We start from the raw sequence: 25,059 nt of genomic DNA, 5'->3' as shown, positions 1-25,059 counted from the left end.
GGGCAAAATAATGAGTCTTCAAGCCCTACCAAGAAATCCCATCATAAGGAACCAGCCTGACCAAATGCTATCTGATGACTTATGTGATACCTGTCAATGTGAACTTCATTATAAATTTACATAAAAGGTAGATATTTTTCTTAAACCCATGATATAGTTACCTACTTCCCTGCTTCATCTATGTTCCCCAAATACAATGTATGAAGTGATGTATAAGTTTGCAACATTTAGTAGGAGAGAAGTTCAGGCAATTAATTCCAGGGAAGTCAAAACCCTTGATCATGATTTAGTAGCACTTTGTTGTTGAATTATTTTGTTGTATTTGGAGAAACTGAGGAACAATGAAGTTGGTGAACCATGCTGTGAATATCAGAATTGGCCCAAGTTTTGTGTCTCATGAGATGCTCATGACTACACATCAATATAAGCAATATTAATGATATGCTTTACTTTATCCTTGTTCAGGGCCAAACATGATTTGTCACATCTGGGTGGGGGCAGGGGGAAGGAAGAGAAGGGAAGGGTATTTGTTGTGTATGCATGCTACCTATCTACTATTGGGATAATGAAAAAACCCTCTATGAGCAACAGAATGGTATCCAACTGCTTAACTCAATAATGAACATAGAATTGATCAAGATACTCCATTGGAAACCACTGGCAGTAGTAAAAACAAAAAAAACAAAAACAAAAACAAAAACTATTCAGCCATGGTGGTGATTCTGTGGATAATGGGAACACATCATGTGAAACAAACGATAATGTAGCTACAGAGACATGAGATTTTTGAGGAGCAGAGGTAAGGAGCAATAAGAGGGAGTCCCTAATTAATAGTCTTGGAAAAGAACCTGCAGTGGTAATATAATATCTTATGGACCTAGGAACTTTCTAGCTTCTACCAGCATTCACTATCATTTGGGCACTACCAAAAATATTAGCAGTGGCTCAGTTACCTATTTTATGGAATATGTTGCTGGCAGATATAACTGATTTGGAAGGAAAATATTCTGTACAGGTATGAATACATACATACTCAAGTGTTTACGTTTGTAAACTATTTTTTACATAAAACAGACAAAACTAATTTTCTAATGATATCCATAAGTATAATTATATAATTTACCATGTTTTAAATTTACTTCTGAATAACAAATTATAGTTAACTGCTAAAATATTTAAGTTAATATAGCAACAGGAAAACATGAAACATCCCAAATTAAATCAAAATGTTATGAAAGACAAGTTAAATGTAAGCTTCTTGAGGACTGAGACTAATTCATTTTTGTGGTTATCTCCAATGCCTAAGATGGTGCCTTGCACATATTCAGCCATTCTGACTCATTGTGATCCTATATGGGGTTTTCTTGGCAAAGATATTGGAGTGGTTGGCCATTTCCTCTTCCAGCTCATTTTACAGATGAGGAAACTGAAGATAACAGGGTAAAGAGACGTGACTAGGGTCACACAGCTAGTGAGTGTCTGAGGCCAGATTTGAACTCAGGAAGATGACTTTTCCTGACTCCAGGCTCAGCACTCTATCCACAGCACCACACTCAGCGGCCCACCTTGCACACTGGAACTTAATAAATGCATGATGAATGAATGAATAACGAAAATACTTGTTTTACACATCAAGATTACATAAAAGTTCTTAATGGCATTCAGATAGCTAATGCACATTATTATGTCAGTGATAGCTAGTCTGACATCCACTGGCTAAGGAAGTCTCCCATCTCTCTCACACTTTGGTATCTAGTGCAAAAGTATATACTTAAACAAAAGTGTTGCAAAGTTCTTTCAGCTTCCAAAGAGAATTGCATTCCGAGAAGGATTGTCCTAATAAATAATACCTTCTACCTAAGTTTCTTTCTTTCAACATGCAAGTCATTTTTTGTTTTCTAGACTTCATGAAGAAGGTAAAGTTCACACATCCCTCTTGCCTGATGAGGAGTTCTATATTTGTGCAGAAGAAGGAAAGAGACTCAATTTGTGACTTAGGTACAAGATGGGAAGAGAACTGGGCTGGGTCTGCTGGATCGGGGCTCCTTGATTAGCCCAACTGTTCCATTATAATTTTAACAGAAATCTAAAGAGTGGACTAGCTTTGGGAGTGGGAAAAATATCTACCTTCCTGTAATCTAAACTTTGTGATAAAAGCAGAAAAAGCCAAAAGGAAACTTTTTTTTCAAATCTTAAAATGACAAGAAGGTCTGGTGTGGGCTCTAAAAAGCACCTGAAATCACACTGGAAGAAACATTTTCTTTTTTCTTTTTCTCCAGAGAGAGAGTGTTATGGGGGTGTTTTAAAGGATTATGGGTAAATACAATGGATTATTTGCTTTAATATTCCTTAATATCTCCTGGGAGGTCCCTAGGACCACTGTCCTTGCTGAATACCAAAAATTATTTTTAAAGTATGTTCTCTGAAATGAAGTTAAAATAATGTGATTTGATTTTTTTCAGCAGGAACAGTATCTCTGGGATGTGTATTTATAGACTATCTGCAGAATGTGCATGAAGTACAGAAAATGAGAAAAGTTTGTAGCTTTGCTTTCATCCTACTTTACTCCTTGTATACAAAAATTGTTAACTCATTGACATACTTGCAAAAGAGATACACTTGACTGAAAGAAAAAAAAGACAGAAAAAAGAGCTATTTCAATTAAGAGATTCCCTATCTTACTTAGAAAAGTAAAAACACATTTCAAACTGCAAATGAAAGATGCCCATATTTTCACACTATTGCTGTTAACAGTATGCCAAATGCCAGTGAAGAAGTTATTTCCCAGAAAATCCTTCTCATCCCCTCATCTGGCTTCTCCAAGGCTTATTTCAGTTAGTTATCATCTGGCATGAATTTCCAAGGTGGTGTTTCATAAGCCTAAAGTTATTTCCAGTTTGGGGGAACCCCAGAATCTGGATCAGTTTGGATACTGTTGGTCTTAGAACCATATCAAACTTCTGGTCGCCACCAAGAGTGAACTTAATCATCCTTCAAGTCAATTCAACTTCCTGGTTGTGGGATCGACAAGTGAAGTATATCAGAACACTGGCTAGTGGCTTTTGCCCATGTCAACATTTAACTACATAATTTATATTCACAAGGCTTTATTTCCTCATTTCTGATAATATCATTATGGAAATCCCATCATTTAGGATAGCCTGAAAACAAGGGTCACAGGGTGAATAGAGCATCCTTACTTCTCTTTATGGCAAAGAGCTGACATTTGCATATATACAAATTGAGTATCAAAAATAGTTCATTAACTATGAGGTTTGCATAAAACAGTAGCTTCCAATCCAGTAGTCCCTTTATGAGAAGATAGGTCAATTTGTGAGCCAAAGCTTTATTGAAACAGAAAAAATGAGGGTAAGATGGAAGGAGCTAGAGTTAATTCATTAATGCTTTGGCATTTTAAAGAAGTCATTTTGGTAATTCTATGATCTGGGCAAATGGGGGGAAAAGATGGTTGTGAGAGGAGAGACTCCCAGAAATTAGCAAGGCAAAAATCAATTCTTGATAAGGCAATATTTTTTACTTAGGAAAATACTATGCTTCATATTTTTGCTAGTTTAAAAACTAGTTAATCTCAGCTTTTCTGCTTCTAAATCCATTAGGTTTATATCTCTCTACACTGTTTATTAATCATATTGATCAATCAATAATTATATCACTGAGTGTCTACTATGGGCTAAGCACTTGAAAGGTAGGCTCACTCTTTCTTTATAATGGATAACAAGAATTCAGTACGTTTTCAGTCACCTTAACAGATAAGACTACCAAGCTGTTGTTTCTTCTATTTCCTTAAATTACTGTGTCCCTAATTAGAGCTACTTGTTTGGTTGGGAGTACCCTGGGCATTAAATTTCAGGTGCCCCTGACTCAAGTGCATGGGACAGGGTTGCCTTTGGAAGAGCTTTCAGCGCTCCTACATCATTTAGCAATCTTAAGGCGACCACAGAGGACTCTAGCTTCCATCCCTGCATCCCAAAGCTCCAGAGTATTCTTTGGGAATAGAGAAGTATGTAGAAAGGTAGCATCATCCAATTTCCACACCGTAAGAGGTTCAATGGCACTTGGGCAGAAGTTGGTGCCACAGGCTTTAAAGATTGTCACAGAAACCACGTCTTGGATCAGAGTCCAAGGTCACCTCAACTATGGCATCTGTTTTCCAAAGCATCCCATTCATGCATTCAGTAACTTGAAAATCTTTTTTTTTTTACTTCTCTTTATTAGTATGAAAGTATGATAAACTTTATTTTCCATCTTTTGGATGGGTCAATCAACGAAAATATCCAGAATATTACTTTGATGTTTACATAGTCAATATGGTTGGGTGGCTAAATTTACCTCTACCATTGCTGAGATCAATCAACGTCTGTTTCCAGTAGGAGTTAAACTATGTTAGAGCCCCTGCAACAGTCACATGACAAGATCTGATAAGTTTAGTTCATCCACAAATCCATCGGAAACGAACAAAGCTCATAAATAAAGCTCACCATAGTTTTTTGTTGTTATTGTTGTTGGTTTGTTTTTAAGTAAGGCAATTGGGGTAAAGTGACTTGCCCAGGGTCACACAGCTAGTAAGTGTTAAGTGTCTGAGGCCAGATTTGAACTCAGGTCCTCCTGACTCCAGGGCCGGTGTTTTATCCACTTTGCCACCTAGCTGCCCCCATCACCATAGTTTTTAATGCAAAGTATTTTTGAGTAATTTTGCTATTGCATTTTGTAACTATGCCAGGCCTATTTTTGTTTTCTTGGGGTTTTTTTTTTGAGAGAATAAGTTTTATAAAATATATCTGCAAGAGAGTTTTGAATAAAAAATTTGATTTCTGGAGGAGAGAAAGCTCACTTCCCTTAGTGTTAATCTACTTGTTTTCTGGTACTTCATATTAAAATTCTTAAGGCTCTTCAAAGCTACAGCTACTTCCTGCCTCCCTCAGTGGTGCCCCACATGTAAAAGGTATCACACAATACCCTTTTAATCTTAGTAGAATCCATAGACAATTTTTTTTAATTGAGTTTTCTGTTATTTGTTGGGCTGCTTATTTACTGCATTTTTGTAAGTTAACAGCAAAATTATTTTCTACTTTCAGGGACACCAACATATTTTATTAAAAACAAATTTAGGAAGCTGACAAATTCAGTTGTCAACCTGAAAAAAAAAACATTCACATTGGTTTGGTGGGCTTTAAAAAAAAACTGCTACAAATAAACCCCAGCAATTCCCAGAGCATAGACTAGCTTCTTGGAAGTTTAAGCCTAGGTTATGACATCATTATACAGAAGTGAATGCTGATCCATAACTTGCAACAGGGGAATCCAACACTATACCTTACCTCTGAAGGCTAAGGAACCCTCGGCTAAATTCACCATGCACTTATCTACTAATTGTCTTAATAGAGCTTTCAAAAGCAAATAGTCTGTTAAACATGATTTTCACCTCTCTGTTAGGGACTCCACTTTGATGTTTGGGAGAAAGTATCCCTGTTGAGTTCATTAGCATTAAATCCTACGTTTAAAGGTCCTTCCGAGCTTATGATCTGCATGAACTCAGCCTGGAGACTTTGCCCAGCTCATTTCCTGGGAGGACACCAATGGCCACTACTTTGGTAAGAAATACTTTAGGGGCCCAGAGATGGAAACGTACCTGGTATTTTCCCAGTCGGGGCACACAGACGACATTGACGCTCGGGAGTCACTTGCGTACTTGTAAACCACTAGGAGGCAGTGTTTACAAAGCTGTACCAGCTGCTGGCAGCACTGGAGCTGTTGGGGAGTAATCACTTCTGTGCTCTTGCTGAAAATTGTCTCCCAAGAGCTGCTGTTGGCATGGAAACAGACATGACCTCATGTAGCAAGAAAATATGGCAACCTGCGAAAGAACTAGCAACAGGGTTGGGGGAAATGTGGCCTATTAACTGCTGGACGGAAGCAGCTCTATCTTGCTGAGCCAAACAACTGATGGAAGATATTTTTAAAAACTAGGCACATACATGCATTGGGAAATGAATCTTTATATATCAAAAGAGCCAACACCATAGGGCATCGATCAGGAGACTTCCCTGAATTACTTGAGCCTTTGGATGGGGCCTTGACTAGGTATCTTCCTACAGAGGGAACCTGCTGAATGATGGGTTTTACTGAAGCTGAGGATGGCCTCAAAGTGAACTAGCAGGTTCTCTCTTTTGCGGGGTGCTCTGATAGAGAATAAACTCCCCTGGCTCCTAGCATAGTGCCTGGCACATGGGAGGCATTTCATGCTCACTGACTAACCATTTCATCTCTGCCCCCTTATATTACTGGTCCTTGTGGTCTCTTTTTCTCCTCCTTTGCTTTTCTTCTGGAGAGACATGGGGGGAAGCCAGGAACACCTCCAAAAAATTAATGGTTGTCTCATGTCCACATAACACTCTTTCCCAGTAGGCAGGAGAGGTATCAGTTTTATCTCTCAGTCAAATGTCAGACACAGAGAGGGGAACCATATGGCCAAGAGCTCTAAGTTTCTGAAGGTTCCCTACCAGCTTCCAGTTCAAGAATCCTGACACTCAGCCGCCTTGGCTGGAGGAGGTGCCAGCCTTGGGGGGACTTCAAGCACCATCTCCTAAATGGAACTCTTGCGAGCTTCCCCACAAAATTACCAATGATGTCTCTATCTTCTATATACTCATAGGTTTACATGTCATCTCCCCCTGTAAAATGTAAGCTCATTGAGAGAGCAAGGGTATTTCATTTTTGTCTGTATCCTCAGTGCCAAGCATAGAACCTGGTATACAGTAGGTGCTTAATAAATATGTGTTGACTGATTAAAGTACCCTAGAAACCAGCAGGTGAGGGATCCAGGCTTTTATTTCATAAGCATTTCTTGTCAAGAGCACCATGAAGGGTCATACCTATGACCCCCTGGGTGCCAGGAAGAGCCACCGCAAAGCACTGGTGCCACGGTCACAAGGGACCTCAATTTTGTACCCCACAATGACTGCAGGTTACTCAGATGATGTGCATTCAGTGGGAATGGGGGGGGGGCCTGTCTCAGCCCCAAGTGTTTTCCTCCTCAGAGAAGTCCAAACAACCGTCAGGCATTCTGAATTTGGGGAACTTTAGTACTCTTTGGAAAAGGGGACTGATAGGAGAGAGAGAGAGAGTTGTGATGATTATTTATGGGTTATAAGAAGTCCTCTCAGCATCTTCTGTCCAGTCAGTCAGGTTGAATAAAGACCACCATAGGCCAATAAATCCAGTTGTTTGCTTGTGTGCCTATACCGGATTTCAGGGACCCTTTTACACATATCTGTGGAGACCTAAACATCATATTCTCTTCCTTTCCATGTCTATCTGTCTGTCTGTCTGTCTCTCTCCTCCTCTCTACACACACACACACACACACACACACAAATTTTATGCATATATATATATATATATATAGTCTGTATACCTCCATAATACATACATACATGTGTGTACTTATACACACATATACACGTGTATGTGTGAATGTGTCTATATGTGTGGGGACATACCAAACCAAAACGTTAGCCATCTGGAGAAGGGAAGCCTGTGAGATCAAACCCTGTACAAGTAAATCCAGAGTCTAGGCACTTTGGGTCCCAGATTCCTATATAGTCCACTAACATCCACTAAATCGAACTTGGCTATTTTATCATGGCATGAAAGTACCAGTGGTTTCTTAAAGAGGATGTAGAGAGAATACTGATAATTGCAGAACTAGTTGGAAAGCTTTGAAGGTGGGCCCAGCCATGACCTTTCAGAAGACTGACCTAGGAAACTCCTGACCAACCATGAGTTAGATAAAAAACTCTACTAAGACATGGAGAACTGGGGATCCAAGTTGGTGGACCTAAGTGTCCACAATGATAAAGTAGAAAAGCTACTGAGGCAATATGGTACTGTGAAAAGAGTGCTGGCTTTAGAGTCAAAAGGCCTGGGTTCAGATCCTTTCTCTGATGCTTGCTATTTGTGTGACTTGGGGGGAGTCACTCAGCATCCCCCGGGGGCCTTAGTTTTCTCCCACTTAATAGGAAGGCACTGGACACATTGGCCTCTCTGGTTCTTCCAAGCTCTCTATGATTCTCTGAAAGAAAGACTCTAACTTTGCCTTAACAGTGATGAACCAGGGTGGCTCACTCAGCACTTCATTCACTTCTACTGAGCACTGGAGCCCAGCTCACAAGGCTGTGTGGGGGACAGATACTTTGAAACCATTCTCAAATGGGATTATCTCCTTGATGGCCACAGAGCACAAACCCTCTTCTGCCAGGAGCCTTCAGGCTCAAAGACCCTGAAGCTTTCTCAAAGCGTCACCTCCTGAGAGTCCACCAGTGATTTCAAGGAGCTAATGTGCTCTCCCTTGGACAGACTGACTTTCAGGCTCCTGGTTGATCATAATCCTTTGGCAAATAGGATCAGTTTACATTCCTGTGCTTGCTGTGTGCTCCAAATAGGGAGGTGTGGATCACTTCTCATATGGTCAAGTCAAAATGACTTTAATTGTCAAAGCCTTGCTGTTATTTGGCATGTATTGGGATCTTAAAGATTTCAGACCCATGACACTCATTCTTTTTTTTAAATAGACTATTGCTTATTCATGCAGAGGCTACATGGACCTAGAAAAATGGTGTCATCAACAGTGTGTGACAAGTTTTCCTAAAGGAATATAGTATTCAATGTGTTGCCTGAAGAGAAAACAAGGCTTCTGTGTGAAATGAAATATTTTTTAAGGAAAAAGAATATCACTTAATAAGTTATTATACTAGTATATATTTATGTAAGAAATAGAAATGTGTTGCCTAATTCAACAATAAAAACAAAATGCACATTTTTGTGGCAAAGTGATAAAAAATGGAAATTTCAAGTCACGAAATCCACAAATTTAAATTATATCAATTCAACAAGGAAAAGGAAAAAACAAATGCAAATTTTAAAAAGGGAACATCTCTGTGCATATATGAAAATAAGAATACACCCCCATACTCATCCCTCTCACCCCTCCTCCCCCCAAACTAGATCCCTTTAATGGAAATTAGACTGAGTCTAAAGAAAATCAGCATTCCCCAAAATAATTTATTTTAGTTCTTTCATTTTTTTCTTTCCATTGGTTTCCACAGAAACCTGTGATTTATAAAAGTGCAAGTATATGTGTAGTTATCTTAAAATAGACAAGTGGGTATTTTTTTTAAGTTCAAAGAACAATTGTGGGCTGCTTGAAGCTAACCAAAATGTTTCCTAAGAGTAAAAACAAATGTCAAGTTACGTAAGCTAAAGAGAGAAAATAAAACAATAAACCCAAGAGAAAAAACTCATTGAAAAATGAAGGATCTGAGAACTCTGTTTCCAAGACTCAAAAAGGCAAAGACCCAAGCATTTAATAACCAGCAAAGATCTAGCTTATTTTGCTTAGCTCAGAGTTAATGTCTGAAGAGCTACTGAGGGCTTTTAGAAACAGGGTCAGGGTCTATTTGCAAGTGAGGGTAGGGCAGCTAGGTGGTGCAGTGGATAGAGCACCAGCCCTGGATTCAGGAGGACCTGAGTTCAAATCCAGCCTCAGACACTTAATACTTACTAGTTGTGTGACCCTAGGCAAGTCACTTAGCCCCAGTTGCCTCACCAAAGGGAAAAACAAAACAAAACAAAACAAAAAAAAAACAAACCGCAAGTGAGGGTGACTATGCTCATGGGCAGTGAGACACAGGCCACAAAAGTCATTGACACGAGAAATAAAACACATACAAATGGTTAAGAAGAAAAGAGGCCGATGATGATAAAGATAGATGGAGCCGAAACAAATACTTTAAACTAAGAACTGGGCACAGGGGTGGAATGAGAGGATTAGTTAATGACATTTAAAATCTATTTGAAGTTTCTTCTAATATCTTTACATTTATTTATTGTACTGTTCATCTATTAAAGATAGGGCTACTGTAAACAGTCCAAATCAAAATTAAAACTATTTCCAATGATCAGCTAAGACAGTGAATTCAACATGTCACTGGACATGGAATCCTTAAATGAATAAAAAATAGTAATCAGTTCACAACACTCTACTGAGTAACATTCTGGCATGTTCAAATCCATCCTTTTTCCCTATTCTATACAGTCTCTTAGACTCTCCAGGTGATAACCTATACTGATTGTTCTGCTTAGCAAACTGTTTATTAGTACTACTACACATGGCTTTGATGTGTGGCCCACTCAATCTGAGGCGCCATCGTGAACAGGATTTTCTGCTTGGGAAAAGGCAAGAGTTTATTGTACTTCTCCCATTTGTCTCCTTGCTATCTTGTGCTTCTGTTCCTCTTCTTGCCTTCACTCCTGACCCTGTGCCTCGGCGGGGGTGGGGGTGGGGGGCTGATCGACTCTTACTCCTGTGTGAATCCTGAAGAGAGTCCCAGAACCTTTGACCTCTTAAAGAGATGGCCCACATAAAGCTCCCTGAACCTGCCAACACTTAGCTTGCCCAGAAAAAGGGAGGACAGTCCTTCAAATCACCATCTGAACAATGGAAGCCTTCTGAGTGGAATCATCTCCATAAGTTACTCCCCAAAGACTGTTTGTGCCTCCACAAGTACGAGTCAAGCACCATATTCCAGGCTATGTTGATCTATATTTAGTGGGCCACACATCAAAACCATGGATGAAAAGGGAGCACAATAAAAGGGCCCCATCGGCCAAGGAGGCAAGTCTGTGGGCTAAACCAGGGGCCTGCAGGCACACGGTAACCATCTCCATTTCTACAATCCAGTGATTTGGTCCGCCTGTTTTGCCTTGCATACAAAATTCCATTTCCAGTCTCTGGCTAGAAAGCTGACCCTGTCCACCTTCACCTCTTGGCACTCTGGCTTCCTTTTTTTTTTTTTTGTGAGGCAGTTGGGGTTAAGTGACTTGCCCAGGGTCACACAGCTAGTAAGTGTTAAGTGTCTGAGGCTGGATTTGAACTCAGGTCCTCCTGAATCCAGGGCTGGTGCTCTATCCACTGAGCCACCTAGCTGCCCCTGGCTTCCTTTTAAAGATTGTTTGCCTAACCTCCAGGCCTTCTGCAAGATGCCTTTCCCGGCTCCCCACAGCCACTTGAGCTTTCCCTTCTATGCTTACCTTCCTTCTACTCTTTCTCTGTCCTACCTAGGCATTTGCTTACTTGTAGCCTCTACCTTCAGACTATAAACTCCTGGAGGGCATGGATCATTTTTGCCTTTCTTTGTATCCTCCCTCCCTAAGGAGGCTGACACAAAAGTAAGCACTTTTAAAAATGTTTTTTGAGACTGAGATCAGGGGATGTGGTCTCTCTCATATGTAAGTATTTATTAAGTGCCTACTATGTGCCAGACACTTTCTCAAATGTTGGATGTGCAAAGACGAAAAAAGTTTAACCCAAACTGCCAATACAGAATTTTTTATTCTATCAGAGAAAACAAATGTATAAATAAGTATGTATAATATAGATACCAATTACGCGCAGTGTGATTTTAGGCACATAAGGGCACTCAGAGCTAGCAGACTTATAAAAAGTGTTATGTAAAAGGTGGTACTTGACCTTAGATGAAGGAAAAAAGTGATTCTCTGAGATGCATGAGAGAAGGTAGTACATTTGAAGCACTGAGGACATCCAATGTAGGTATAGAGATAGGAAAATTGGAGAGAGAGACAGACATACAGACACACCGGAGGAGAGATGAGTAGTAAGGTTAATGTGCAGAAATGAGAGCAATGTGTAATATATAACAAATTTGGAAAAGTGGGTTGAGACACAATGCTTTGCTTTGCTTTGTCTGATAGTGTGATGGCAACACCTGCTTTTTTTTTCCCATTCACATGATGCACAATAAATTTTGTTCCATATTAAAAAAAATAAAACACTTTTTGATCGATTTCACATCTGACTTTGTATTTCCCTACTTTCCCTCCCCCCTCAATAAAACCGTCTCCCTATTAATTCTGGGCTCACATACCATCTCCTCTCGGATACTCAAAGCTTCTTCACAACCTGGCCCCTTCTTTGTGATACTGGTTTTCTCCATGTAACCTACAGTCCAGTCAAATGGGCTGTCTCGAAGCTCCTCAAGCGTGGCATTCCAGCTCCTGTTTCTACATCTTACCTCTGGGCATCCCCCATGCCTGGAATGCACTCCCTTCTCACCTCAGGCTCTTGGAATGCCTGGTTTCCTTCAAAACTCAGCTCAAGCACCACTTTCTGCATGAGGCCCTACCTGCTTGTACCTTCTTCCCCAATGGTACCTTGAAGCCTTTTCTATTATATCTACACATGTACCTGTTGTCTCCTCTCCCTTTAGAATGTAGGTTCTCTGAGGTCAGGAACTGTTTCAGTTTAGTTTTTATACCATAAGTACCTAGCATGGTACGTGCTTAAGAAGTGTTTGTTAGTCAGTTATCGATTGCATGAATTTGCATGAAAGCCAATTATACCATTTGAAGGATTCTATAAGTAATAAATTTATCAAAGACTTTTACCATGTGCCTAGAATTTGGATGTATGCTGTCAAGTACATAAAAATATAAGATGTGGTCTCTTTCCTCAAGGATCTCACCACATAAATGGAAAAGCAAGACCAAAAAGACTTAGAAATGATTAGAGAATAAATGGAACCATTAAAAGAACTGACTTATAATACAAAATGTGTGAAATGGACCTTTAAATTATAGGATGTCTATGGAAATCTATGACTGATAACTTTACCAACTACTGAAGCAAAATCTCATCAACTCATTCCTGGACTATTTTAACAGCTTTCCGGTTGTTCTCTTGGGCTCAAGTATCAGCCCACTCCTATTCAGCCTCCACTCAGCTATGAAAGCAATTTCCCTAAAGCACAGGTCTGACTGTGTTAGCCCTCTACTAAAAAACACCACTCCAGTGGAAATCAAAGTCAAACAAACAAAGCAAACAAAGACAACAACAAAATAACAACCAAGAGACCACTAAGAGATTTCTTTCTAAAATTACATAAGGAGATAAGGCTGAAAGCATAAGGCAAATGGAAGTGATGGTGGAGAAACAAGCGTGACATATCAAAGACAACTTTCCAGTCCCCCATCTACACATGAATCGAGGCTTTTGAGCCACTATATTATGGAATGGTGGGTTGTGGCAGGGGAGTGGTGGGGGCACAGCTATGAAAGGGGGATGAGAGGAAGGAGATAGAGAGGAATATATGATGTAGACTAATCACATCGAAGGCTAGCAATGAAGAGAAGTTAACCCCTGTAGTCACTTAGGAGGAAAAGAGCCTTCAGGAGAACAGGTGAAGAGGCAAAGGATTAAAACAGGGGGTTAAAAGGAGGAAATCTTTTGGTAGTAGGTGGTATCACTGATGAACGGACCCATGAGATGAGAGCTGTTCAGTAAGAGGAGATGAGGACCTTAGCATGGGTATAATTTGTAGGTATTTAGTGCTTAGAAACTACTCATCTTGCCTCAAGAAAAGGTGAATCAGAGTTCCTGGGAGGAACTGACATGCAGAATATTAGGAAGGCATGGACCCAGAGAGGAGATTTTATGGCAAATGGAGAAAAATAATGACCAAGGGAAGGGAAAACATTAATAATGAACTACACAAAAGGGAGATAGGAAAATTCCTGCCATGAGGCAATATCTTCTCTATCACCGACAGGAACAGATATTTCTAAGGATGAGGCACAACAGAAAAAGGAGGCCAGGGGGCAAGATCTACAAGGTTAAATAACACAGAAATTGTTTTGAAGAGGGAACCTAAAATAGAAACCTTAAAGGCTTTAATTTTATGAAGAATACAGAGACTAAAGAAGGATTAAATAAGTAGCAGGGTCATGAATCAAAGAATAAAACTCTAAAATACACAGAAAAGAAATATAATGAAGAGAATGAGAGGTTTTCGGGGTTTTTTTAGGAAAAGACAGAAAATGAGAATTTAAAACTGACAAAACAAGCTGAAGGAAAGGAGAGCAAGGAGAATTTATTTGACTACTTAACAAAGGAGAAAAAGAAAGCAGAAAAAATAAGTTGATAAAAGGGAGAAAGAAAAAAGAAATAAGGGATAAAAGAAAAGGGTAAAAAGTGTGGGGGAATAGGGGTTAAGGTCAAAGAAAGGGAGGCAGTAGGAATAGTTTGCCTTAAAGTAGAATAAGCAAAAATAACAGAAAAGACAAAGTACTAAGTTAACATAGGAAGGAGGGGAGAAGCCTAATTTGCAATATATGTATATTTATATGATATGTACATTATATGAATAGACAAATTAGGTGTGTTCTCTCTCTCTGTCTCTCCCCCTCCCTCCCTCTCTCTCCTATGTGACTAGCACACAGACATCTCTACATTTAAATGACAAATGGAAACAAACAGAAGTCTCATAACTTTAAATGTAAATGGAATAAACAACCCAACACAATGAAAAACAATGATAGACTAGATAAGAAAACAAAACCCTACAACATGCTGCTTACAAGAAACACACCTAAAAATAAAACAGATTATAAATAAGCCGTAAGAAAACAAAAATCTATCACATATGCAGTAAGTCCCAAAACACAAAATTTGTAATCATGCCACCAAACAAGGCAAAAACAAACATTTAGAATAAAAAATTGATAAGTTAACTGCATTATGATGAATGATGCATTATTATGATGAATATAAAGGATCATTACTGAGTTATAATGACAAATACATACAAAGAAGCATGGAAAGATCTATATGAACTGATGTAGAGTAAAGCAAGCAGAGCTGAGGGCAGCTAGGTGGCGCAGTGGATAGAGCACCGGCCCTGGATTCAGGAGGGCCTGAGTTCAAATCCAACCTCAGACAGTTAACACTTACTAGCTGTGTGACCCTGGGCAAGTCATTTAACCCCAACTGCTTGGGTATTTAAAGTCCATCACAGCCTGGTCCTTTCCCATCTTTCCAGTCTTCTTATAGTTTACATACCTCCATGTACTTTATGTTTTCTGTCCTTGTCACTGCAGTTGCCTTTCCTTGAAGCTTACCTTCCATTTATATTGTCTATGTCTTGTAAGTACACAGCTATTTACACATTGTCTCCCCATTAGAATGGGAGCTTCTTAAGGGAATGAATCACATTTTTACCTTCATTTGAATTCCTATCACTTAGTACAGTGCCCAACACACATTTTACTGATATTTGCCTGGGAACAACATGATGTTCATATTCTAGTATACGGTGACTGGTATGACCAGAACCATTTTTATTTCTACATTTTTATGTGTTCTTTCACTAAGTCCTTATAGAAAAATACAAGTTATTACTGCTATACTACAAATGTCCACTAAGCCTCTCCTTCTTTGTCGGACCTGATGACACTTGTGCTCCCTTGGTAAAAGGGGACATGATGATAGCCAACTTTTAGGTAGCACTTAATGCTTATGAAAAGCATTTTTCTCAAAGCGATTCAACGTCTCAGTAAAGTAAATAATATAAGTATTATTATCCCCCTTTTACAGACAGATGAGGAAACTGAGGCTTAGAAAGATTAAGTGATTTGTTCAAAGTAACACAGTGAATCAAGGGCAGTTTGGGACTGAACTGTGTGGTCTAAGGAAGAGAGAACTGAATTTAGAATCAGAGGAAATGGGTTCAAATCCTGTATCACTTCTTCTGTGACCTTGGGTGAATCATTTCCCTGGGCCTCAGTTTCTTCTTTCGTAAGCTGAGAGTTTTAGACTAGAGGACCCGAACGCATCCTTCAAATTCCAAATCCTATGGTCCTAAGAACTGAGTCTAAGTCAGCATTCTTTCCACTATATCAGGTAGCCTGGTACTATACAGTTCAACAGACCAAAAAAAAAATATTTCATGATAGAGTTGCTCGAAATACTTACTGCAGGGCAGATCAAAGCCTAAGTGGCTTATTACCAGCCTTAGTATGCATAAAGAAGGCAAGAATGTGAAACAAAAGGATTGAGGTGAAAGGCAGATTTCCTCTTTCCTTTCCTCTTCCTTTTTATTTGCATGAGGCCCAATGAATTTTAGACAGAGAAAACAGAGGTGCTTTAAATTACATAATTCTTGTGGGAATTCTTTGTCACAGTCCCTCTTAAAATGAGTTTGAAGGCACAGCTTTCCCATTAGGAAATTAAATAGGAACTAGGAGAATTTTCTAATCCTAAATCAGAGAGAGGCTTAAATAAGGGGCCTAGTCAAGAGGGAGTGGTTCAAGGGGCGGCTAGGTGGTGAAGTGGATAAAGCACCATCCTGGATTCAGGAGTACCTGAGTTCAAGTCCAGCCTCAGACACTTGACACTTACTAGCTGTGTGATCCTGGGCAAGTCACTTAACCCCCATTGCCCCGCAAAAAAAAAAAAAAAAAAAAAGAGGGAGTGGTTCAGAGACAACATTAAATGACTATGGGCTCTACTTAGCTAGCTCATTATTCTATGTCCCCCCAACCAAAAAAAAAATATTTGCCCTTAGAGGAAAAGATTTCCCTTTTGGAATGAAGAAGCACACCACAACTAAGGTTCTGGAGACTGAGATCACCTGCTCATTATGAGGGGAGGGGTTGCTAAAGGCTTCATCCTCTTGTTTGATAATAGGTATGTGAGGGTCTAGTTTTCCCAGAAGGGCTAAGGTTTGTATCTTTGGGTTCTAAGTTTCATGAGAAATAATAGAGCCTACTTTCCCTTCTTATGAAGATGATTTAGAACCAGAAGCTAGAACCAGGGAGATTCTCTGCAATGATATAACTATCAGAGCAATGCTCAGCAGGGACCATTGGATCAGTAGCTAACATTAACCATATGACCAATGGAGAACTGCTCAGAAAGGTCTAGAAGACCCCCAAAAGCCCATCAGGGAGTAAGCTAAGCATAAGCAAGGACATCAAGAGATCTGTCCCATTGGAGATGTAAGCTGGCCTCCCATTTATGTACCTGAAACACATATATCCCTATGGGTGGTACTGACCACACACACACACACACACACACACACACACACACACACACACACTTCCTTGGTGTTTGTTCTTCCCATTAATGGACTATGGATTTTCAAGACATACTAGGAGAGAGGCCAGGCTGGAAGAGTTTTACAAGTCAGCCTGGAGGTAAGAATAGAAGCTGTGGGATTGGCTGATATTTCCAGGAAGACACGTCCCTAATTCAATCCTTTCACTAGCTCACATACTCACAGGATCACTGATTTCAAGCTGGAAGGGACTTGAGGTCATCTGGCCCAATGTAATTTTACACTAAGAGGATCTGAGGTCCGAGCAGTTTAAATAACTTGGTCAAAGTCTCCCAACAGCCAAGATGACTCCAGCCTTCTTTCCACCCTGCCACACTTGCTCCCTCTTCAGATTGGTTCTCTTTTCAATTGCTTCCAATCACTGAGGTTTACCTGTATTCACATTCCACTCATACACATCAAGCTAATTCATTTTAAAGGGTTGTTGACTCCTTAAAATTATGCCCAATAAAAAGCTATATATACCACAGTGATATCACTGAGGAAATACCAATATTTTGTTTTGCCATCTCTACAATGGGGCATCTATTAAAGTGATTGTGAGAAACAGAAATCAACGCCACGTACCCTGAGTTACAGAAGCAGTTCCACAAGCCCTGGCCATGGCTCCACAGCAGCCGATTAAATACCCGGTTAAAAATTCGAAACAAATGTAAACCTTCCATGTCAGGTATCTTCCAGATACGTGGGAGAACTGAGCGAATGCTCGTTTTCACAATGTCCAAAACCTAGAAGGAAACATAAAAGCATCTTCAGATCCTGGGCACATTCAGGAACATCCTCATGCCAAACATCTGGTCTTAATTTCATCAGCCAGAAAAAAAGAGAGGGCAAGAAATAATCACTTAACATCTCTTGTAAACCTCTAACATAGGCTACTCCGCCTAATTTCTGTGTATTCAGCATGTATACCGTAACATGCCTTTTCAATCAAAACTGGGTATTTATCTGGGTGAACATTTGGTTTTCATTGAAAATAATGGCATGAGGTGAAAACAATTTAGAAATCCTATTAAAATTCCTCCACAATGCACTGATGCTACAGGCAGCAAGCACACCTGAAGACTTCCAGCAGCCTTGCTGATGCACCATCAACAGCTCCATGGCGCACGTGGGGCAACCTGACTGAGAAAGAAAGGTGGGAAATGACAATTCATGGTGCTTATAGAGGCAAGTAGAGTGGGTGATAAGCAGCAGCTATTGTTCTTTGGAGAAAAAAGTAATGTACAAGTCAAAGAGACCTGAAATCCCAACATCGTCCAACTAGAATTGCTCAATTCTGTCTCTTAGTTTATACATCAATGCTTTCCCATCCAAGAACAGGCATTTTAGCAGATTCGATATTCTCCCTTTACAGTATCATTCTTCTTCATACAGATTTCTGCCTAACCACATAAAGCAACTTTAGCTCCTAGCAGGGAAAAAAATTGTGCCAAGCCTCAAGTTGGAATATCATGGCATCTGTTTCCATTCTCCCCCAATAAAGTATCTGTTTAGCTTTTAATTTTAATTCATATACCTTCTTCACTGGAATTTCAAGATGACTAATGAAAAAATGAAATCAGGCAAAGAATTTCTTTCAAGGAAAAAAGAAAAGGGACGGCGTAACAGAAAAGAGGAATACACATGCACGTATAAGTGTGTCTGGACCACTTTGCGCTCTGTGGAATATGAACCTCAGAGAAATCTCTACCATTTTCAAGGGCAACCAGCCAATTTCTGGATGTTACTTGTTGTGGGAGGCCCAAGTGAAAAAATCAAATTCCACAGGAACCAATGGAAGCCCTGGAGAAATGTGTATAGTGGCTCACAGCTCTCCACTGAGAATGCCATGCTGCCAAAGGGACTGAGGGATGCAGAGGTCAAGTTGGACATGAGCTAGTAAGGCATGGGATTCTGAAGAAGGAACCTGGGGAAGTTTCCATGTCTTCTGTTCACAAAGTCAAACTACAGAAAGAAAAAAAAAGTCATCATCTGGAGCTGGAAAATCTCTTTGGGTAACATCAATATCTTCTATAATGTAACTGACATTATCTGGACAAGATTGGCAAGCAAAGAAATAAAGCCAGATCACTTAGTTATGTGGAGTTTGAGTGAAACAGGCTATTGAGAAGGGCATTTATAGTCCTTATTGCTGAAAGCTTTCAGAACTCCTTAATTAAGGTCATGGTTACAGCTGACCCACATTATTGGATCTCTTGTCTTCTCCTCCTCTTGGTCATTGCTTCCTCCTCATTTCATAAAGGGTTCTGGGACAAGTCTTCCCACTGATATATGATCTTCTGGACAAATGGTCCATTGCATTTCCACCACATCACAGTGGTGTAATGATTGGAATGACGCCACCTACTGGAGACTTACTATAGAAAAGCTCCACCATGAAGTGAAGGTCTTTGAGGGCAAGACCAGGAGTCTTTTCTTTGGCGTCAGTGGACAATTTTTCTTTATAACACCTAATCACTTCACACTCCATGACACAGAGTTTAAGAAAACATGTTGAATTCTGTGAAATAAATGAAGACTATTTCATAACTATTAGAGAAATAACATGGCATAAGAAACACAATTCAGCATTTTAAATCTTTAATTTGCATAAAGACATATAGTGTTCACCAGGTTTTCACTACGATTTATTAACCTCCTGAGTGAGCGATATTGTTCCTTCCAGTTCAAGCCTCTCTCACCTCTGATGCTTTTTGTTTTTACCCCAAAGTAATTTGCCTGTAGGCTACCACTCCCAGAAGTCTTCCTTCCAACAAAGAACAATAGTCAAGCAAAACCAAAGGACACACCCATTACACTTGATCCTGAAAGCAACATTCTGTACCTGGGCTCTATAGAGAAGTGACCAGTGTATTTTATCATCTTTTATCTTGGGCCAAGACTAGTCATTATAATCAATGAGAGTTTGGTGGATGTTCTGCAGTGTTTATATTTTATATTATGGTAGTTCTTAGTTTTATTGTTCCTCAGTTTTGCTTATTTTGCTCTGTATCAGAGCATTTGTCATTTGTATGTATCTATGTCATAGTATCATTAAATATATTTCTATACCTCCATTTGTATACCCAGCCACTGCTTAACTGATGGTCACCTACTGCAGACTGTTTTGCTGTGTTGAACCTTCTGGTACATGAGCAATTTTACATTCTGCCTTTGACGTTCTTGGGATAGTCATCTGCCATATTTCAAAGGGTATGAACATTCTGGTGACTTCTTTCACATAATTCCAAATCATATGCCGGCATAGAGTATTAGTGAACCTGGCTTCCACCAATACTTTCAACACAATTGCTGTTGGGCTTTTTTTTTTTAAACAGCTTTGCCCAATTTGAGCAATGTTAGATGAAACTTGTTTTGTTTAGCATTTCTCTCATTGTTAATCATCTGAAGCCTGTTTTCATATGGACATCAAGAGTCTAATATTTTGGGGTTTTTTTTAAAGGATTTTTTCATATCCTGGGCTCAATTATTGACCAGGGAGTGATTTTTTTCCACCTCTGACGTTAATACAAAACTGAAGTGACTGTTTTTCAAAGAAATGCTGAGAAATTCAACAACTAAATATAAAACTATTAGCCAAGTTTGCCAGTAAGTTACCTGTTTTTTCCACATTTTCTTGAAATTATGGTGCCTGCCTCTGTAAATTATAAGGATTTCATATTCTGGAACTTAATGCTCTTTAATAGCTACAAATATAACAAAGTCTCACCATGCACAATTTTCTCTTCTAATCTATCATCTTTTACACTAGGACATTTGGTTGCCTATGTTTGGCGTAGGTGTTTATTTTACCTTTCATTCTACTGGGTGGGGGAAAAAATCTCTACAAAGTAGAGTTTTTAATTTTATAAAAATGGTACATTGTGCTAATTGTGCTGATGGTACTTAATTTTTCAAACGACTCTGCATGTCTTGAAGCTCTTAAGCTATCCCCACAGAGACCAATGGAAGAATGTTATCATAGAACAAGCCCTAGTGAAAGCTGCCCTTCTCCTTTCCCCAGAAGCGTTGCCCCCCTGCCCCCATAAAGCTAAGAACTTAGATTCTGAATACAGTTTGGGAAAAAGAATTGAGTGAAATAGCAAGGAGAGCCACGGGCAGAAGCAATCAAGATAACAGGAAGATGAGCTGCTTGGCCAAGCTCCTACAGACACAACCCAGCAGTTTCCTCCATTGATGATCCCCAGAGAGAACATTTTCACTCTCCCTCTCTGAATGTGGGCAACTCTTGGCAAGATATGGTTGGACTGGTCTAAATTTAGATGGCCAGAACCAATGGATGACAAAGATGCAGGCTGGGACTTGCTCTCATAAAAATGGCAACCACCTAACCAAGTTATCCTCTAAAAAGTCACCTGGCACCCCCAGGATTGCTTAGCCTGCTCTGCAGTGATACCAAGCTCTATATAACCGGTGCTGGGACACCTCCTTCCCTTTAAAAAAAAACAACAGAAAAATTTAGCAGTGATTCAATCTGCATTATCCTACTCTTGGTGGAGCAGCAATTAAAAAAGCCAAGGAGACTGTAAATAGTCCTGTCCCTCGGACCACCACTTCCTTGTCCCCCCTCCTCCCACCAGCATCTTGGACTCTGAGACCCTGGGTCCCAACCACTTTGGGCTCTGCCAACTGAGCTTTTACTTCTCATGCCTCAAATTAGACTCTGTACTTTACGTCCCAACCTTTTCCACACCATACCCCTGCCCACATACCCTTCCCACCCCTGCCCCTCCAGCCCCCCTTTAAGTGTTCTGTTCCTCCATTAGAATCGAAGCCCCATGAGGCAAAGCCTTGGGCTTTTGTCTATTCGTATTCCTAGCACTTATAGTGCCTGGGACATAGTAAGCACTTAATATATGCTTAGTCAGGTCGGTTCAATTCAGTTAAAAAAGGGTCCTGCTCCTTCTCCTCAATCCTCCCATTTCCAAAAAACAATTAAAAAAAAAACCTCCATGGTGTATTATTAGCAACAGCTGTACTTATTAGACCACACCTGGGAAGTGGAGGAAAGGCTTCAGTGAAGCGATCTCACACTCTATGAAGCCCCAAACCATCAGGTGTGTGTGTGGGGGGGGAGGGGGCTGACACTCACTCTGGGAGAGGGCAGAAGTACCTGTTGGTAAATCTCTAAATAAGGACTTGTCCTTATTCTGAATTTCTGAACATACAAACATGTTTAAGAGTTAACCTCAGGGGGCAGCTAGGTGGCGCAGTGGATAAAGCATCAGCCCTGGATTCAGGAGGACCTGAGTTCAAATCCGGCCTCAGACACTTGACATTCACTAGCTGTGTGACCCTGGGCAAGTCACTTAACCCTCATTGCCCCCCCCCCCAAAAGAGTTAACCTCAGCTCAGCTTTCCTCCTGTTCACAGGTTTTATTACTATCATTACAAATTACTTAATAACCACCACCCAGTCCATCTTACCCTAAAACATCTTGTTGTGAGTTCTTCCTTTTCCCTCTGTCTTGACATCAAATCAAGTATCAAGTCTTATCTCTCTTCCTTATCTTCTCCCTTCTTCCCACTCCTATTCTTCTAGCACCTTAGTACAGGCTCACTACCTTTTCCATGGATCTTAGGTGAGATCTCTTAGGAAGCTCAGAGATCACCTAGTCCAGTTCTTTCATTAGTTACATCTAGTAGCCTGGTCACTCATCACCCTGTCTCCCATCTCCTCCATCTCCAACCCACCCACCTTTCAGAGTCCTCACAAGGTAAGCTTCTTAATGCGCAAGTCAGATCTTGTGGTTCCTCTATCCCACAAACCTCAGAGGCTTTCTAATGCCTATGGGAAAATAAAATACCAGCTCTTTAGCCTGAGGTTCAAGGCCTTCTCAATCCACTTTGTCAAAGATTTGGAAGACAACCCCATGTGGCCCATACCTGAGAATGAAAGCCCTTTTCCATATACATGACAAATGGACCTCCAGTATCTCCTGGAGACCTTTACTAATGGCAAACTCATGCCCTCTTAGGGCAGTCCATCACACTTTGGAGGGGTTCTAATTGTTAGGAAAGTTTTCCTTCTAAGCAACCAAAATCTGGCCCTGTCATTCTAAGGGTTTCTCCTTGTTCTGCCTCCTCAGACCCACAAAACAAGTCTTTCTTCCATGTGATCATGCTTGATAATCACGGGAGTCCCACAGGGCTCTGTCCTGGGCCCCTTTCCTTCTCCTTCCATGCTATTTCATTTAATTTCTCTCCTGACCTCCAGTGTCCTATCTGCCAGTGCTTGGTGGACATCTTGAACTGGATATCTTATAGAAATCTTCATCTCAACGTGTCCAAAATGGAACTCATTATCTGTTCCCCTAAATTCTTCCCTCTTCCTGACTTGCTACTGTCCAAAATAATCTCATGTCTTAGTCATCCAGGCTCACAACCTCAGCTTCTCATATTCCCTCTCTCCCTCCACATTCAATCTATTGCCAAAGCTTATTGCTTTTACTTTTTGTTGTTGTTGTTGAAGCAATGAGGGTTAAGTGACTTGCCCAGGGTCACACAGCTAGTAAGTGTTAAGTGTCTGAGGTCGGATTTGAACTCAGGTCCTCCTGAATCCAGGGCCGACGCTTTATCCACTGCACCACCTAGCTGCCCCCTGCTTTTACTTTTGTAACATCTCCCATATATGTCCCTGGCACTACCCTGGGGCAGGCCCTCATCAACTCACACCTGGACCATTGGTTGGTTTCCCTGCCCAAAGTCTCTCCCCACTCCAGTGCCTCCTCCAGTCAGATGCCAGAGTGGTCTTCCTGAAGTGCAACTGACCATTCCCCCCATTCAATGAAATCCATAGCCTTCCTCTCCAACCCTTCCAGGTTTCTTATACCTTACAGCCTCCCCCTTCCTATTCTCCATGTACTCTGTGAGCCAAGGACAATGACCTCCTTGTTTCTTGTTTCTCACAAAAAACATTCCATTTCCCATCTCTGGACATTTTCATGAGCTGACCTCCACATGTGTAACACTATCTCTTGGCTTCCCAGGCTGCCTTTAAGTCCCACTTCAAGCCCCATCTTCTACAAGAAGCCTTTTCTGATCCTCCTTCGTTTCCCTCTATTAATTCATCCCACACGTCTCTTGTGGGTCCACAGGTGTTTTTATGTTCTCTATCCCCATTAAACTTTGAGCTCCTTGAGAGCAGAGATCGTCTTCTGCTATTCTTTGCATCCCCAGTGCTTGGCACGTTATCTGACACAAAGTAGGCACTTAATAAATGTTAACTGACTTCTGAAATACCCGAATGTGATTGTGTGCCCAGAGTAAATGTTCTCTTCACCAGGTAAACAGTCCCAGGTCCTTTAACCAATCTTCCACGGCATAGTCACATTCATCCAGATGTCAACTGCTGTCCCATTGATCTATTCTCCTCCTTCTGCTTAAGGTATCTCCTTCTAGAGCCCCACTTCAGGCAGGAGGCCCTTCTCGCCACCCCACTTATGTCAGGGATGTACATGTCCTTGGATGTCTAGTTTAAAGACACCACATTTAGGTTCTTTTTATTCATCTAGTTCTGAAGACATCTGACTGTACTTTCCCCACCTCATTTATAAGAGATTTGGTGAAATACCTTCGCTAAATGCAATTATACTAAGTTTATGATATTTCCTTGATCGGCCTAAAAATTCAGTCAAATGAAGTTAGCCTTGTATAACTTCTTCTTGACTTAAGTTGTAAGACCCAGTATTCACCACTCAGCCCTAAAATATTCTAAAGCTTTTCCACTAATCAGCCAAGTTTCCCATTTTATTATCTGAGGAATCCACTTTATTTCTCATTTTTAAAAAACTGGGATAACATTTGCCAAAATTCAATTCAATCAGCATTTGCTGGGCATCTACTCTGTTCCAGGCTGGCTTTTTTACGTCACTATTTCATATGTAATGAACTTTATCTGGCCAAATCCCATCACTTGCTGTTCCCTGATCTGAGATGAACTACCCTTTCCTGCCTCTACTTATGAATCACCGGAGACCCCTTCCAAATGATGCTGACTCCTCCCACGTCTCTGAGGTCAGAAATGCTATTGGTCTAGCTCAGGCACCATCTCTTTCATGAAACT

At 40.4% G+C, this 25,059-nt stretch overlaps 1 protein-coding gene across 3 annotated transcripts in view; it reads right to left on the bottom strand.

The window, feature by feature from the left end:
• The window catches only part of TTLL7 (tubulin tyrosine ligase like 7), a 178,156-nt gene that overhangs the window by 1,504 nt on the left and 151,593 nt on the right, over positions 1-25,059 (bottom strand). For 2 of the 3 annotated variants that reach the window (XM_044002763.1, XM_044002764.1), the window contains exons 19-20: positions 17,559-17,719; positions 5,651-5,824 (exon numbers count right to left, since the gene is read on the bottom strand). In XM_044002763.1, coding sequence (XP_043858698.1) covers positions 5,651-5,824; positions 17,559-17,719 — 335 coding nt within the window. The remainder of the gene's footprint in view (positions 1-5,650; positions 5,825-17,558; positions 17,720-25,059) is intronic. The other variant, XM_044002765.1, reaches the window with a different exon arrangement.

This window comes from Dromiciops gliroides, chromosome 4, assembly GCF_019393635.1.
Source record: "Dromiciops gliroides isolate mDroGli1 chromosome 4, mDroGli1.pri, whole genome shotgun sequence".
NCBI lineage: Eukaryota > Metazoa > Chordata > Mammalia > Microbiotheria > Microbiotheriidae > Dromiciops > Dromiciops gliroides.
The sequence above is the reverse complement of the archived record's forward strand: the minus strand, read 5'-3'. Positions and strand labels throughout refer to the sequence as shown.